Here is a 17179-nt window from a genome sequence, read left to right on the forward strand (position 1 = left end):
TTGTTCCATCTAATTGACACAAACACAATAGTTTTGACTTTATTTGCAGAACTTTGAGGTCGTTGCTAATGCTTCACCAATGTTAAAACAAATCATTAACCAGTCGCTAATATGTGAGTTTCTTATAATGGTAACAATATGAGCTTCCGTGCCTACAAATATCTTCTAATAAACACAAATGGTTCAATTCCTTTATAGTTAAACCAAATTAAAAAATAATATTTACTTCTGTAGATGTTTTCTTAATCCAAATGCATCTTATAGAACGTTATAATTAAGTTCACTGGAAAAAAGGAAAAAAGATTACTCCCTTACATATAAAAACGTTGCTATAACACATACGCTGCTAATTAAACACACTTGCATGTGGACACAACCAGCACTTCCACCACCATCATTCATTATCAAATTGAAATTCTTGTTTCAAACTTATTAATTATAATCTTTTCATAATCCTAGCCTTCAGACCATTCTTCATGAGAAGGACAATGGAGTGGCTTGGAGTAGGAGAATGGCCTTCCACCACCTGGAATCGATACTTTCGCAAAATAGCAGCTGCCACCATCTTCATCTGAACAAAGGCCAAGTCCTTTCCCAAGCAGATTCTAGGTCCAGCATTAAAAGCAATGAATTTGTAAGCTGGTGCATAAACAACCTCTCCTCTCTCAGATATCCATCTCTCTGGCTTGAACTCCAAGCAATCTTTCCCCCATATCTCTTCACACCTTCCCATTGCATACAAAGAAAACAATATCATTGTGTTTCCATTCACACGGTGACCACTTGGAAGCGTGTCATCTTTAATTGCCTGCTTCCGCTCAATAGACACAGGAGGAAAGAGCCTCAATGCTTCACACAATGCACCATGCAGATAAACTAGCTTTTTCACCTCCTCAATCCCTAAAACCCCTTCATAATTAGCCTCAAAATTATCTTTTATCTCTTCCAGAATCTTGGCTTCCACCAAAGGGTGTTTTGTAACAAGCCAAAAGAACCACGTGAGAGATGAAGTTATGGTGTCTCTTCCAGCCACAAAAAGATTAAACTCATCATCCCTTAGAAATCTATCGTCATGTGCTTGTTCTTGTCCCATCAAAGCTGTTAACAAGTCAACATGAGCTTCACCCATTTCATTTTCGTTGCACTTGCTTAAAAGCTCTACCCTCTTGGACGCTATACGTGCATGTATGAATCGATCAAGTGTTTTACATGCTTCTGTCATCTTCTTCTCTTGACCAATTTGAAGCCATTTCTGCAGCTTCCAAACACACTTTGGCACTGTATGTCTGTAGAATATGGACTCTTCTGCTTCGTTAAAAGCCTTCTCAATTGCAACTTCAGGAAAATCAATGGAAAGGCAATAAGGATCATATCCAAGAACATCTTGAAGGTGAAGCGATTGAAGACATCTTGAAGATCTACCACCCTTCCTTGTTGTTGTACATGATCCAATATTGGAAGAAGGCTTGTTTGATCAAGGAATGGAGGCCAGGATGGTTCTGGAGTACTTCCATGTCTCTGAATCGGCAGTGACAACCCCATCTCCGAAGGGTTTGAAAATCTCGCGAAACTCGGGTCCCTTGATGTAGTTGTCAAAGCTCTTGCAGAGCATGTGTTGCACGTTGAGGGAGTCACAAGTGATCAAATAGTGCATTTTGGTGAACCATGGCCCTTTGAATTCCCCAGATCCACCTTGTTTTTTCAGAATCTCAGTGCAAAAATCATGGATTCGCCACATGTTGAAGAGGACTGATGGTAACATGCCAAGGATGGGGTAGTCCCTCATGAGAGGGTGTTTGCAGCATCTTCTACGATGGAACAAGTATAGGAAGGAGAAGAGTGATGCTGTTATGGCTGCATTGATCAGAATCATGTTGGCCATATCGTAAATTTGAGAGAGGGTTTTAAATGTGAATGACTTGCCATCTTTGTGTGATATTTGTCAATATATACAGAAAATTACAGTGAGATATATTTGTCTTTTTATATTTTTTTAATAATAATTTATTAACACATGCTAAAAAAAATTACATTATTATTTATTATTATTTTTTAAGTATGTGTGTTAACAAGTTACACATTATTGTGTATTTTAAAATATTTTTAGTTATGACTTATTTATATTAAAAAAAATTAAAGATGCATAACAAAATCATATATATATATATATATTCTTATTAGTTATTAGAGAGAGTATATATAACTGATCTTTTCTAATGTTTAGAGTTTTTTTCCATTTAAGGAAAATATTTTTTCAGTATTATTCATGATTTTTTTTCTTGTTAATTATGAGATCAATTTTCTTTATAATATATTGTGTGTCAGTTTTTATTTTCTCAATTCTATATTGCCCATGTGGATGACTTGCCGTATGTGTGTGATATTTTTTTTTCCTCAACATATTTTGCTCTTAAATATTTTTCAAGTTTGCGCAAACACATGTTATAATTTAATGAACATTTCTGTAAAGTCCAGATCATTATAGTTAATTAAATATCATTAAAAAAATACAAAAACGAAAAACAAATTATACTTTCGATTCACGCACATGAATCATGAACAATGGTTGAGGCTCGTTGACATTGCCTGTTAGTGACTGTGATGTTATGGATCGAACACTTGACCCTCTGAGATCCAATTTTCCACTTGTCTTTCAAATGTGTCTCCTTCACGATCCAATTATAATAACACAAAAGAGAATCAAAATGTTTATTGGAACCAGCTCTATTCTTAGTTTATTTTTATTTTGGTGATATATTTTTAATTTGTTAGAAATAAATGGTGTAACAGTTTTAATTAGTTTTAATGGTTTGAACAGTTAATTATAATGAATGTATGAGATGTGTGTACTTTATTCTCCAAACTCTAAAGTACTGACTTTAAATAAAAAATAGTTATCATTGAAAAGGTGTTCATTTTTATAACTGTTAACCTATAACTTCTTCTATAGTTTTGGGTACAAAAACTGTTCACGTACGTACGTATTCTTATAACTAACTGTTAACCTATAACTTGTTTTTCTCTCTTCATCATATTTTAATTTCCGTTTTTTCCCCTCATTTCTGTTTCTTTGTATCGTAGAAACATAGACTCCGACCAATGCCAAAATCTTTGATCTTCATTGTTCATATTCTCCACATCTCAATCGATTGTTGCAGAATCACAGAAGGAGAAAGAACATAAAGAAAAGCTTGCATTTTTGCCTCAATATCATGTTATTTTTGTTTTTGGAGGGGAGAGATAACTACACTAATCTCTTACGAGATCAGTGTTAATATTACTACAAAAAAGTGATAATGATATTTACATTTTTTTAAGTAAAACATATACATCTTCTAAAAAAAAAGTAAAATATATACATATCTCTAATTTATATTTACATACGCATGCAATGTTAGGTATATTCAGCAATGCAACACTATTTTCTTTTTTCTCTATACCGTTTTTTCTTTATTATTGCATGGATAGTAGGAAAAAATAAATAATTAAACCAAAATTAATATATAAGTCAATATATTAAAGATAAATTGTTACTAGCAACTTTAGCATAATAAAAATGGGATATATAATTTTAGTGCAGTCAAAATTGTGATAATATATTAAATTTAGCATAAAAAGAAATGCAAATACCCCGTTGTAGTGTCTGTTTCTCTTAGTACATATATAATAAAACCTTGAATTGTATAAAATTACAACCATAGATGTGAGGAAGAATGTCAAAAATGGAATAAATTTTATAACCACTAGCAGAAATAGAAGCACTACAATGTATAACTGCCTTTCCCATGTTTTATTTGTTTCGTATGATCTAAGATGTTAAGTTGACATGTTTATTAATCTTGAAGCACTATTAATTTATTTCTACTTATCTGTACTTTTTTTTATTCTTAATTTAATAATTTTTTCCTCAATATATTTTAAAAATATATATTAAACTAAAATTAATATAAATGTTAAAGCATGATAAAATAAAATGTTTTGATATATCAAATTTAACAAATAAAAATACGGACACACAAATAAGATAACACATGTGTTTTTCATTTTGCTAAGTATATATATTATTGATCATATATCTTATGATTCATGATTTGATTCACGATTCCATACATAGGCTTTCCGATTCAACTACCTTGCTGGTAATTATATTGTCTCACACCAAGCATCAAAATTATTTGCAATTACAAATTAATTGTTTGCTAGTTGTTACTGATGTCAATGGTAAGGAGGCGTTCCGAGGATCTCCTTCGTTTACTTTTGGGCTCCATATCTTCCAAATGATGAGTGATATTGTCACTATTGATCAATTTTCACTTTAAAACTGAATCATTCTGATTAAAAAATTAATTCAAATTAAGTAACTGATTGAATTTAAAATTATATGGAAAACAAAGATATAGATTATGAATGAGTTGTCGCTTTGCTTGTTGTTATTGTTAAGTGAATTTGGGTTCATTGATTTCAATGCCGCTGGAATCAAATTTGTAAGTGAATTTGGAGAGATTCTTGGATAAATGTATCATATATTTCATAGTAGCATGCATCTCATTCTTTGATTTGGGATAAATTAGCAATTTTTGCTATTTTACAGGTCCAATATGTTCCTGAACAATTAGAATCACTAAGGGTACGTAGTCCTTTGATAACTGCCACATATATGGAGCTCGAAGATGGACTGAGTAGTAGGGAATGGAGAGGGGATTAGGCAGAGACCTTGGCACCAAAGGAATTAAGCAACGATCGATTTTTGTATCCAACAGTTTCAGGCCTCTTATTATAATCATCTCCTACTTGATTTTGTTCTTTCCTAGTTAATTACTTACGCTAAATATCAACCCTCTTTTGTGATACCAAACTATAAAACTACAGAAGCTATTTCTTTGTTCTCCACGTAACATCTTAAATTCAATCAGATTTTGTCAATGAAATCTATATAACTCAGCTGATTAAACAGCATAGCATACGTGAGTTATTATAAATCTTTTGATATTCTCTTTAATTCTTATAGATAAAAAAAATTTAATCAGTTTTTTAATTCGTCAAATTGATTCAATTTAAAGTAAAAAATTGAGCAATAGTGACAATATGACTAATCACAAAAGTGCTTGAAGGAGAAACAAAGTACACTAAAAAAATATTGACATTAATTGGATAGAAAAGAAAGTTGAGCCTTACTCAATTATCATATTACCCTATTACTTCCCTCAACATTGAGCGAAAAACTAGAAAAGCAAGTTCTCAAACATACTAGTAAGGGATATAAAAAGCCCCTTGACATCATTCACTATGAACAATAATTAAAAAAAAAAAATCACTCTCCCTGGCTCATAATACATACTGACAGTGGACAATTTTGAAGAACCAGGCCATGGTACTTGAATTTTGACCATGGACCCTTCATATTCAAAATCAACTTGTTTGCCATCAATTCTACAAGTTGTTGGTTTCTCTGAGGCATAGACCCTCATCTCCCCAGTGCCTCTTACACCAACTTCAACCAAATTCTGAGCCTCATCAAAAGCCAAGGACTGGACTGCTCCACCAGTGTTTAGCATATTCACCAAACCAATAGGAGCAAACTTCACTGACTTGCCACGCAAGGCAGTCACTGAGGAAACCGTTATAAGCTCAAAATTGAACGGCTCCAAGGAAATCTCTTCACTGTCATCAGATGGTGCTGAGAGGATGAGTTTCTTAGCTTGGCTGATATAAGGCGAAAAGTTGCACCACTTCAATGGAAATTGGGTTCTTTCCACTGTCCCATTCAATGTCTTGGTTGATACCCTGTGAGAAAACTCAGCAGCACATTTGTTGGACCTAATCTCACGGAACCAACCTCCTCCCTGGCAGTTAAACACCCCAATAACTCCAGTGTACTGTATCAAAAAGCAAATTCACAATAATGTTAGGTTCTAGTCTCAGTAGTAGTATTTTACACCATTTTCATTATTTGAACATCAAATAATTAATACTATTGCATACAATTATCTCTATGTCTCAGTATTTTATCTTCTTTATATAGTGTAAAATGCATTTTCCAATTGACAGTGGTAAATGTTCAATTTGCTTTTAAGCAATATCATTATAGAAACATAGCAAATATCTGGAAGTACCTTGGTAAAAGCTCTATTGCTCATTTTCTTCATCGTTAACATTTAAGGTCCTTTGCTGATAAACTTCTCCCTAAGAGAAAGAAATTCAGGAAGTAAAATGAATTGGATTTTTCCTATAAACAAAAATTAACTTTTATAAAAATTAAATATATAGGTTGATTTTAGCACATGGGAGAAGTTTAAATCATTTTAACTTTTTATTTTATTTTTTTCTCAGGTGCTTATGTGTAAGGTTTTTCAAAGAGAATCTAAAGGGATTGGAAGAGAACGTATGCTGGGTCCGATTGGAGCATGAGGAATTGGGAGAGGATGACGTGGCCTTTTACTTTTAGGGTTGAGTTGCTTTGTCACGGGTGAAGGCTTGTTCAAGCTTGGAGCCATTAGTGAGACTCAAGAGTTAGATACAAGAAATAATGTATGTGTGAGTAAGAATGGGGAGAGTTTACAAGTTTTAAGAATTTAATATATTATTTTTATTATTCTAATCTTTTTTATAAAAAAAAAACTCTCTTATTTCATAAATATATACAAATAAATATTTTCATAAAAAAATGATTAGTTGAGATCCAACAAACTATAATTTATGACATAAATTAGACTTAAAATATATGTATTTTTTACAAAAAAATAACTATGTTTGAGTAAGGATTTTTATAACCAACAAAACACTCCCTTCAAATCTATAGCTTTTGAGAATACGGAGGAGTGTACTAATTTGGAGACATGCAATTAAATTTCCACATACTTCACATTTGTTTACTAACTATAATAATTATTCTGTAAAACATTATTCATTGTACAAGGATTCTATGCATGCTTTTGTTTCTTCATCTTTTAAAAAAAGGAAGTCAAGGATTCTATATTATGTGAACAAGAGAAAGGTTCGTCTTACTGTTTCCGCAATAACTTATGATAATAATTAATTTTGATGTTGAAATAGAACAAAACATATGATCTAGATTTTCATAAAAAAAACAAAAAATAATGCATGTGGCTTTGAGGATGAGAGGGTTAGTTTGAAGCCGTTAGTGTACGTTGAGAACAGTTGTTGAGTCAATAGTCAAGAAACTCAATGTAGGGTAGGGGCACATGGCATTCCAATATTTGGATGAGATAAAACAGTTATGTTATGTATATTGCAAGTGCCGGTGGGAAAAGGTTACATGCACAGTGAGTGACATTGATCATTTGAAAAGATGACAATGACAATAACAATTGACAGTTAAAACCTTCAATAGCGTGTTCCCTTTCTTGCATTCTATTGCGAGTAACGTGGCATGAATTGTTGAACGTATCAACTAAAGAGCCTTACTAAATGACAAAATTAATATATGTTATAGTAGTATAAGGTAATGGTTAATTAGCTTAAATTGATGGACGATGACCCACTAAGAAATAAAGGTGAGTTGTTAATTCTTCACTGACCCCAACTCAAAGATCACGGACACTTCTAGAGTTCTAGTACTTTAAAGATTGTTGGGACCTTTTGTTTTTCGGCCAACAAGATTGTTAGATTGTTGACACCATAAAGATGGGCTCCACCATCTAGCAACTCCATATCCTCTCCTTTTTGTTGTTCTCTTCTTCTCAACTCAATTCAATTCTTCTTCTTGAAATTAGCTTTCCTATTTTGAGTTTTGAATTTGTTTCTAGAATAGACATTCTGTAAGGGTATGTATACTCTTACAGAATTATCCTTTGGGAAGGAAAAATCTTACAGAACACCTTTTCTGTAAGTAAAAATAGTGCTTCTAAAACGACCATTTTGGAATATAAAAATATGCTTCCGGAAAGGCTATTTAGGATTGTAATTTTTACTTTCAAAATGATTATTCCATAAGCTAAAATAGTACTTTCTAGAATGTCCTTTTCAAAAGATACAAAATACGCTTCTGAAAAGGTTACTCCGAATTGCAGTTGTTGCTTTGGGAATGAGCTTTTCACAAGTATAATAATGATTTTCCGAAACCCCCTTTATGGAATTTACAAAATACACTTTCGAAAATGTTGCTCTGGATTTTTAAAAAATTGTATCCAAAATGGTTTTTCCCTAAACAAAAATGCTTCTAGAACAACCTTTTACTTATAGAAAGACCATTCTAGAAACATTTTTTGCTTATAGAAAGATCATTCCGAAAGTATTTTGGCTTATGAAAAGGCCATTTTAGAATTTTTTTTATAGTTAATTAAATTTGATAAAGGGAGAAGGAGTCACTTACCTTCATGGAAGAAGGAAAGAGGATGAGGGAGTGCAAGAATGAGGGGGTGGGGCAAGGAAGAGTCGTTGCGGGAGGGAGGGGTGTCGTCAATGTGGGTGTGTCATCAAAGAAAGGATGTCGTCGTTGTGGGTGTGCCGTCGAAGAAGGAATGTCATCGCATGTTGAGAGAAAGGAAAAAGGAGGTGTTAGGATTGAGAGATACGAAGTGAAAATTTCAATAAAAGTATTATTATATTTTTACTGAATAATGAGAGATGCAGCATACACATAAGAAAGTGCATGATTCAAGTTTCTTAATTTCTTCAAAGCACAAGCAAACGAAGCCTAATAGAGAACCATGGTCTTAATTTGTTTTTCTTTAAGGGACATTAATTTTTTATATGGTCTATTTTTTTCGAACTGTACTATTTCTTTTTTTAGTTATTATATCAAAATTATTCCCATTTGAACAAGGCAATTTTCTTGTTTTTCAAGAATTAAAATTTTGAAACTGTAAAAAAAAATTGAAATAACTTTTAATCATTATTCTATAATTAAAATGTAAATTACTTAAGAAATTGAACACGGACAAGTTTGAAACAATTGCTAAAAAATAAAGTTGATAAATTTAAATAAATAAAAAAATTACTTTTTAGACACTATTAGTGTAAAAAAATTTACATTGTTAACTAATAAAAATCATTGTTAGAGTAATTTTTAAATATTTATTATAAAAATTAACAAACTTATCATATAATAATGATTCAGTGAAAATGTTAAAATAATTTATTTTATTAATATATTGAGTATGTTTTCTTTAGAGAGAAGTGTATAGACTATATATTTTTTAAAAAGGTTGACATGAAAAATAATATATTCTCCCGACTTAAGAGATTGGAGCTTTGCAAAGAATGCTAAGCAACCCAAATAAAAGTTCATCTGGGCCTCATTGTTCCCATTATTAGTTTAGGGCTATTGCTACTTCACCTACGTTTCTGCTATCCCCATCCTCGCGTTTTAAGAAAAAAGTTATTCTCCACATATCTTTTTAACATATCTTATAAGAATACATAAATACAATAAATTTTAAAATTACAAGACTCAACATGGTTATTATAACATAAAATCAATCTAAAATTTAACATAAAATAAAAAAATAGATAATTTTTTTTTAAAAAATGTGCATGAGTCATTATTAACATAAAAAAAATACAAAAAAAATTGTCTATTTATTGTGGCATTTTATCAGTATTAATATAAAATTTTAAAAAAAATAAAAGTACAAAAAATATAAAATACAATTAAAAAAATTGAGGTGTCCATACAATATCTGACATGGACATATCTGACGCAATTTCAACAAGACGTAACCACTATTTAGAAGTGTCCCTACTTCTCAATATTATTCTGAAAGAAAAAAAAATTACTTACTAAATGTACACCACAGGCACTGTTAAATTTGTAAATATACAACTCATTGTACATATCATTATGGTGCCAATACTCTTATTTGTTTTGCTAAGTGTATTTTTTTCCTGTATCAGTCTCTGAAAATGAGTCTTTTGTTCTCTTAATTGAACACTCCCAGAACAGACTGTACAATAAAAAAGCAGAAAAATAATTAACAAGATATACTAAAAAGACCACAGTTTCCGTAAAAAATGTTTGAAAGCTCACTATTACTCTTCAAGAAAATTATAAAGCATACATGAACTTACCATATTAAGAAGCCTTAAAGCAGCAGTCCGAGTGAATTTTCTTGCAAAAAGGAAGCAAGTGGATGGTTTACCCTTGCTGCTGCACCATTCTCTTCGGTATTCGGTTTCAAAATAAATATTATCTATTTCCTGCAAACAAATCATCAAACTTGCACATGTTTACTTTATATGCTTGTCTCAAACTGAGTCAATTATGTTGAAGAATGCAGCATCTTTGCATTTGCTGTCTTAGTATGGTTCAATGATAAGTAAACTTTTTCTTTACGTTCTTCAGCACATTCCTTCTTCCTGTTACCCAAACTTTTGAGTTTTATTGTATATTCAGTTCATTATCATAACTGCAACTACTGATAATTGTCCAGTTACTTGAATGTTTTAGGCAATGTTATATTATCTCTTGCTGGACTGGCGATACATGAAAAACTGATTGCTCTTAACAGAGTATTGGCTTCAGTTAGTTGGTTGATAAAACCAGAATAAGATTGAGGTTTGATAAGGGCAAGGATCACGGAATTACTTTGCTTCATTTACAAAAACAAAAATTTCCATTCACCAAAAAAAAAACCCACCTTATTCTTTTTAAGTTTGTGTATATGCTGATATGTAGTAGATGACTTAGTAGTTTTAGTAGTTTGAACTCATTTTTAGGCTCTATTAGGGGGTTCCCTATGATTACAACCCAGCAATATCTTTCCAACAAATTCGTATTTATAGAGATAAAATAAAACATTGAGAATGTCTTCAGATGCTAACGCAATCACTGTTTATAAAGTCAAATAGTAAATAACCTAACATATTATCCCTTTTTGGATGCATGAAAGTGATCATGGAATGGAAGTTGATTAAAAAGGGTGATTTTGCAGTGGCAGTAGAGGTCAAACCTTGATAAAGTTTAGAAGCATAGGTGTAGCGTCTGAGTACTTGTAAGTCACTGGATGCCATCCCCGGCGGTCATATTCCCTGGAGTTGGAAATATCCCAGGAAGTATGTGTCAATGATCTTCGTGTGATCTCTTCTTCAAGGCCCTTTTGCTATATTTGGCAAGGCAAACACTCAAATAAGTAAATTGAAACTAACATAGTGATCACATTAAAATACTTGTAATGTTAAACAAGCCTCAACACAGTTTAAATCAGAAGTCACAAACTTGCTTGAATTTCTGTAGCCATCTTTCATATGATGCTTTATTTAACTTCAAAGAAATGCAGTAATGTAAATTTGTAATTAATTCAATATTTAAAACATCTAGAAACAGTAACAGACAATCATCATCCCAGTTTCACATTAGTGTCACCCAAATCATACAATTAGAAGTCCCAAAAAAGTATACAAAATTAGTTTCTTCTTGACATCAAAATTTTAGCAAAATAAATTATGCCATAACAAATTGTTGAGCCAAAAGTGTGATTGACACGGATAGGAGATAGGGTCAACACTGTAATTGTTAACCAGTGAATAACAAAATCTACAGGACCCCTCTCTCTCTTCTCGAGATCCACACAGTCTTGTATCTGATACACATGCATGCACCCAGACATAGAAAGAGTGAAAGGGAGAAAAAGAAAAGGATCCTTACAGCCAGTAATGTCTGGACATAGTGTTCATCTGGTATACAGTTATGCACCTTAGATGTGTCAGCAGGCTGCATGAAGGAAGAAATATACTTTAAAATTGTTACTTTAATATAAATATATAATTTACAAGAACCTAATTGACATCACATAAGTTCACAATCAAATATTGGATTACTTCATGACATTTTATGAGCAGAATACAATAAATAAATTAAAAGTTTCTGATTGAAGCTAATATAGTAAAAAGAGAACATTTATAAATAATTTTTACATGCATAATTCCAGATAGAGCACTTACAATGTAATGAGCCCTCCAAAATTCTGGTAGTGGCTTTTTCTGCATTATTAAATCCATAGGTAAGAGAAATGAAGAAGAAACGAATAAGGCTGTCAGCATGAATGAGACATGAAAGATGATTGGCTTAAATACTAAAAAAAGAAGATCCATGACCCAAAACATGCATGGAAAGCCATCCATGAGTTTATAACATTTAATGATAAAAGAAGTGCGGAAACCCTCAGGGATGAAAAAGAAAGAACAAAGATAGAAAAGAAATACTCCCTACAACGTTCCTTGCCAAATTTGGCATATTTTTGTAGAGTTTCAAGCCAAAAGATAAGGTGTATGTACATTCAGAATTGAATTTTTCTATCACTAAAGTTTAGGTAGTTTAAATGCAAAGTGAAAGATTACATTTTACTAAATGAACCTTAGTTGAATGGATGCATTGGAACTTGTTTTTGTTTCAACTTCCAAGAGAAAGCTTATTTATTATAGTTGGTGAAAATCTTCACTATAAATAGAGAAGAAAATTAGTGAAGAAACACAACACATGAAGAGAAAGTGTGTGAGAAGAAAGATTGTGAAACAAAGTCACTTTGTTGAGAGAAAAGTGTCTGTGTAAGAGTGTTATCATTTCTTGTAACCATTGAGTAGGGTACTCGGGTTTGTAGAGTGATACACTACTTGAGATGGGTTACAATCTTGTAACCATTTTTGTGATAGTGAAATACTTTTTTGAGACGGTTCCGTGGACGTAAGCAAAAGGTGTGAACCACGCTAAATTCTTGTGTTTATTATTATTTTTAATGTTGATTACCCAACAATTTTCTAATGTCATCACCTCATTGATGTATAACTTTCTTTTTATAGGAGTCTAACATTTTAAAGGAAGCATGTGACACCACTCATAAAAGACGGACTATAATAGACTGTGTCGCCCATTACCTTGCAGTATCTTTGAAACATTAGAAAGACAGTTTCATCCTCCACTACAACCTTGGCATGCTTTCTGGTGAGAACACCCCACTGCAGGAGAATAAATAAATAAGACAGGAATAAGATGAATTATTTGGTAATGTATGCCATGTACTTTAAGCTCCGGAATGAACTTACAGTAAACTAAGAACTACATTAGACCTTTACCTGAGATCCTTTCCTCCAGTTATAGACAGGAATAACAGGATCCATTTTTGGATTGTAACGGCCTTCTTTCGTGTCAGCAAAGCTGCTCACATTTTAATGTCAAAACCAATTGCATTATTGGCAAATAAATAACTAAATTTAACTAAAAGTTACTCTTTTTAGCAAATCTAACCTCTCAAAATTTGTTATATGAGGAATTGTAGTTTCAGAACAAACATAATATACCAGTAACTTCACTTACTGAAGTTAGAGGTGTAATTTTCAAAATTTGAGATTTCAGTTTTAAGTCATCAAATGATAAAAATTGAAAGAGACAAAAAGGGTAACATTACAGAACCAATGTGCTGAAGCATAAGACAAGTGTGTATCCTCACCTGTCGACAAAACTAGTTGATGTTGACATGATGTAGTCATATGTATAGCTGAAGTTGTATAAAGGTATACAGCTGAAAAGAGATCAATCGACTGAAATATAATGAGGCGCTAGACTCAAAAATAGAGAAAGTGAGAAACATCAATGTAATTTCTTCTATCAAATAATTAAGCTAACCGAAGTACTATATAAAGAAATCATACTTTCAAAACTATATATATAAGTGGTGAGTACTTATAGTATAGGTTCAGAAAATGATAGGCAAAAGTAAAAGGATTAAAACTTTATAGCTGTTAACAAATTTATACCCTCACCTATCTGAGAGGAAAACAAAGCGGTCATTTAAAGGATCACTAAGCGCATGCCTAAGTAAAACGCGCTCAGCCTCTATCATGCTTGCTTCTCCCCATTCAACCTGGAAATAGATCACATGGACTAAATAAATATCATGAAGCTGACAGACATGAAAAAATGGGATTAAAGCTTTTTAAGCTCTATTTTCTGAAAATTTTCAGACAGTACAGTAAAATTGAATACAATAATTCAAAGTTCACTTTTAGAGAAACAATTAAAAACAGGAGATAGCTCGGATTTTTTGGACAAAATGGGATTGCAACTTTGTAACAACTAACAACTATTTCTTGACAAAATTTAAACAGTTTGGTAAAATAGAATAAAATAATTCAAAATTAACTTTTAGAGAAAAAAATCATTCTTATAAGGCATCTTAATCACCAATCCTCTCTCTAAAAGAGAAGAAATAATATACACTTCTAAACAAGTACACCAATAAGGATAACTAAATATCTAGGGCATTTAATTCTATCCCTAGTAAAAGAGTTATACCTTTTCACATTTTTATAAAAAATCATGTCTAAAATACTAGGGTATCTACTTGCCCTCTCAGTAAAATTTGCTTCAAAGACTCAGCACAGAACAGAAGGAATGGTTATGTATAAATCCTTTTAATTTAAACCATCATAATTCATCCTTGTGTTAAAGCTACAGTTAAGAAAGAGGAGAATAAAGAACAATTAATTCTTTTTATCAGATAGAGGACCTTGATTTCCACTAACTACTCTATTTACCATGTGTTCTATTTGATAAACAAACAGGCAAGTGAATTTTAGATCATCAAAAGGCAAAACATAGTTCCCTATGGGCCTCACATACTAAATGGATTAGGAAACTTCACAGTTAGTACAAACTTGAATTCACAAAAGGAATGTTGTTACAACATAAGCAGTGGGTAAGCACACCAAGTCAATTGTAGCAACTTATCAATATGAACACCACATAACAGATCACATGGGACGTGGATCATAAACATAAACAGACCCTGTTGGAAACAAAGAGAGAAGAGCAACCTGTACGCTATCATTAACTTGACGATTCAAAAAATATGGTGATCTAGTTGTTGCCTTGTTTAAAAGAAACCCAGGCCTGCAGTGTACAAAAATTGAGAATTTGCTATCACCTCCCTGAAGAAAACAGCACAAATGTTTCTATAAGCATCACTGCACCTCAATAGTAAACAAGAAGCACTCCATGAAATTACAAAGAATTAACATGTTCATCAGCCATGACTTTTCAAAACATGAAAGGGAAGATCTACAACAACTCATCCATTACAAACACTTAAAAAGTATGACTTTCCCACAGTTTGTAGAAGAAAAGAGACAACAACTTTAACAACTAATTTAGCCAGAGACAACACAAAACCTTATCCCACTAAGTGAGGTCGGCTACATAGATTACATGACGCCATTCAGCACGGTTAAAAACCAAAGTTTCAGAGATATTATTATTATTAAGAAGTTATGCAAACTTACATTAATTTTGAAAAGAGTTATAACGATAAGCAAGGTAAATAACTGGCGCTACTCTTACTAGGCTTGCCTTTAATATCCCAAATACCTGTATAGATTGCGACTGCACTAATGATTGACTGCCAAATGCACATCATGATTTGAAATAGATTATTGAACCTACTAAATTAACATCTTCTATTCTCAACAGTGCATTCAAGTAACACCGACAGATTACCAAGAATAAAGCATCTCCCAAGAATTATCCATTAGTAATTCAAGCATATGTTCCAATTAATCATTAAATCTTGAAACTAAAAACAATTTATACACCCCACTTTTTAGCGTCTAAACCTCCTATTAATTACAAGCTCCACACACACACACACAAGCAAGCAAATTAGAGTTCACCTTCTATGCACTATCAATGTAGAAAATATTTACACTATCAATCAATTAGAAATCATCATTAGTAAACTAATTATTATAAAAGTCAACCAACTTATCATACATGACAATTTGTAACTAGATAACACTGTAAAAACTCTTTATATTGTCATTTGCATACACTACAAATTCCCAAGATTAAAAAAAAGGGGTCTGCGACCATGATTTGGGCCGCAATATCAAGGTTTTTTAAGTGCCAACGACCGCAATTGGGACCGTATTAGCCACCTTTGTCCGCAATTTGCCGCAATATCAACAAATGCGACCACAACGCAACTGCTACCGATATTTAAAACCTTGCTGATCCCAAAGATATAGAGATCAATAACAACTAAAAGAGAAAAGAAAGTACCCTAAAGAATGCATCCCAAACCATTTCCAAAGGGAGCCTGTTCCGTGCAATGAAGAGAAACGCAATCTTGGGACCTTGAACCTCAGGCTCAGAAACAAAACGGTGTTGCAATGAAACCAACCCCGCAACATGATGGTAACGTGTCTGCATAAACAACAAGCTTCCTAGACAAAACACCACCAATATCAAAGCAAAAAGCTTCTTCTTCCACTTGTGCTGAACCAACTTATTACGCTTCATGTTTCAAACTCATTCAGCAGCTGAATCACTCACACCATAAAAAACGAAACTTTGACCTTCACTTGGACCTTGTAGGACTCAAAACCAGAAGATCCAACCAGATCCATGGCAACCCAATAATCACAAAACCCCCCACACACCTAACAAATTCACTGGAAACTTGACCAAACTCGTGCAAAAGGAAAAAAAAAAAAAAAAAAAAAGCTACACTGACCCAGAAATCAATACAAACCAACTAACAGTGGGAAAAAGATGAAGCAATGTGCTTGTGAGGCTATGAGCAAAAAGCTTATAGATTCTCTCTCCTGCTGAAGGAATGCTATTTGGAAATGAAACTGAGAAATGAAGAAGATTAAGAGATTATTGAGTGGTAGGACTTAAAAGTGAAAGGTTAGTTGGTTAATGGTTATTAATTTTTTTTTGGCTGTTTAAGGTAAATGAAAGAATTTTGTTATGAATCTCTCTAATGTACTTTTGTTTTGAGTTTATGTGTTGTGCCATCTTATAAATTATTTTTCTCTAACATCATCGATCAATAATTCTGAAAATAAAAATTTTAATATATCAAATATTTAAAATATAAAAAAATTATTAAAAATTCATAACAAAATTTGATTATTTATGTAATCTTAAACATACAGTTGAGATGTCGTAAAGGTGCTACTTCTTTCTCAAGTTGCGTGTGAATCTGGAGAACAAAATACTACTCATTTATGCTTTATTAGTACCTTGATGATTGGGATTTGGGAGTTCTCAGACATATTAAAAAAAACAAACAAAGCCAAAACTCTTTTTTCTGCAATGTTAAGCCTTTTACTGTTTCTGTTTTTTTTTTTTAAACTCCAATCTACTTTAATTTTAAGAGTTTAATAAATATGCATGGTTAATGTAGAATTTGTTATTAATAAGAAATTATTTTTAATATGATGT

At 32.2% G+C, this 17179-nt stretch overlaps 2 protein-coding genes and 1 pseudogene across 3 annotated transcripts; all 3 read right to left on the reverse strand.

Annotated features, from left to right (window-relative positions):
- Nucleotides 1-312: 312 nt before the first annotated feature.
- Nucleotides 313-1882, reverse strand: LOC114400355 (annotated as a pseudogene).
- A 3289-nt stretch (nucleotides 1883-5171) lies between these two features.
- LOC114399022 (galactinol--sucrose galactosyltransferase-like) lies at nucleotides 5172-6185 on the reverse strand. Its single transcript, XM_028361117.1, has 2 exons — nucleotides 6114-6185; nucleotides 5172-5876 (listed from the first exon to the last, which is right to left on the reverse strand). The coding sequence occupies exons 1-2, from the start codon at nucleotides 6153-6155 to the stop codon at nucleotides 5298-5300; spliced, it is 621 nt and encodes a 206-aa protein (XP_028216918.1). The 5' UTR covers nucleotides 6156-6185; the 3' UTR covers nucleotides 5172-5297.
- Nucleotides 6186-9585: 3400 nt separating this feature from the next.
- Nucleotides 9586-16694, reverse strand: LOC114398186 (glycosyltransferase BC10-like). 2 transcript variants are annotated; one of them, XM_028360356.1, is made up of 11 exons: nucleotides 16010-16694; nucleotides 14770-14845; nucleotides 13717-13817; nucleotides 13404-13475; nucleotides 13030-13111; nucleotides 12832-12912; nucleotides 11902-11940; nucleotides 11606-11671; nucleotides 10911-11060; nucleotides 10030-10158; nucleotides 9586-9905 (listed from the first exon to the last, which is right to left on the reverse strand). In XM_028360356.1, exons 1-11 carry the CDS (start codon nucleotides 16138-16140, stop codon nucleotides 9882-9884), a joined length of 951 nt encoding a protein of 316 aa, XP_028216157.1. In that variant the 5' UTR covers nucleotides 16141-16694; the 3' UTR covers nucleotides 9586-9881. The 2 variants fall into 2 exon arrangements, with proteins under 2 accessions (XP_028216157.1, XP_028216156.1); XM_028360355.1 differs by having other exon boundaries at nucleotides 14770-14883; nucleotides 16010-16692.
- Between the last annotated feature and the right edge of the window lie 485 nt (nucleotides 16695-17179).

Source organism: Glycine soja, chromosome 19 (assembly GCF_004193775.1).
Source record: "Glycine soja cultivar W05 chromosome 19, ASM419377v2, whole genome shotgun sequence".
Lineage (NCBI taxonomy): Eukaryota > Viridiplantae > Streptophyta > Magnoliopsida > Fabales > Fabaceae > Glycine > Glycine soja.

Bases quoted from the DNA above. Each gene is read 5' to 3' on its own strand.
- LOC114398186 (XM_028360355.1), bottom strand. From the start codon at position 16,249: ATGAAGCGTAATAAGTTGGTTCAGCACAAGTGGAAGAAGAAGCTTTTT. The intron at 13,818-14,769 runs GTTGCTCTTCTC...ATCTATTTCCAG, and splicing joins AAGTTAATGATAGCGTACAG to GTTGAATGGGGAGAAGCAAG. The intron at 13,476-13,716 runs GTGAGGGTATAA...ATCTCTTTTCAG, and splicing joins TTTGTTTTCCTCTCAGATAG to CTGTATACCTTTATACAACT.
- LOC114399022 (XM_028361117.1), bottom strand. From the start codon at position 6,155: ATGTTAACGATGAAGAAAATGAGCAATAGAGCTTTTACCAAG. The intron at 5,877-6,113 runs GTACTTCCAGAT...TTTTTGATACAG, and splicing joins GCAATAGAGCTTTTACCAAG to TACACTGGAGTTATTGGGGT.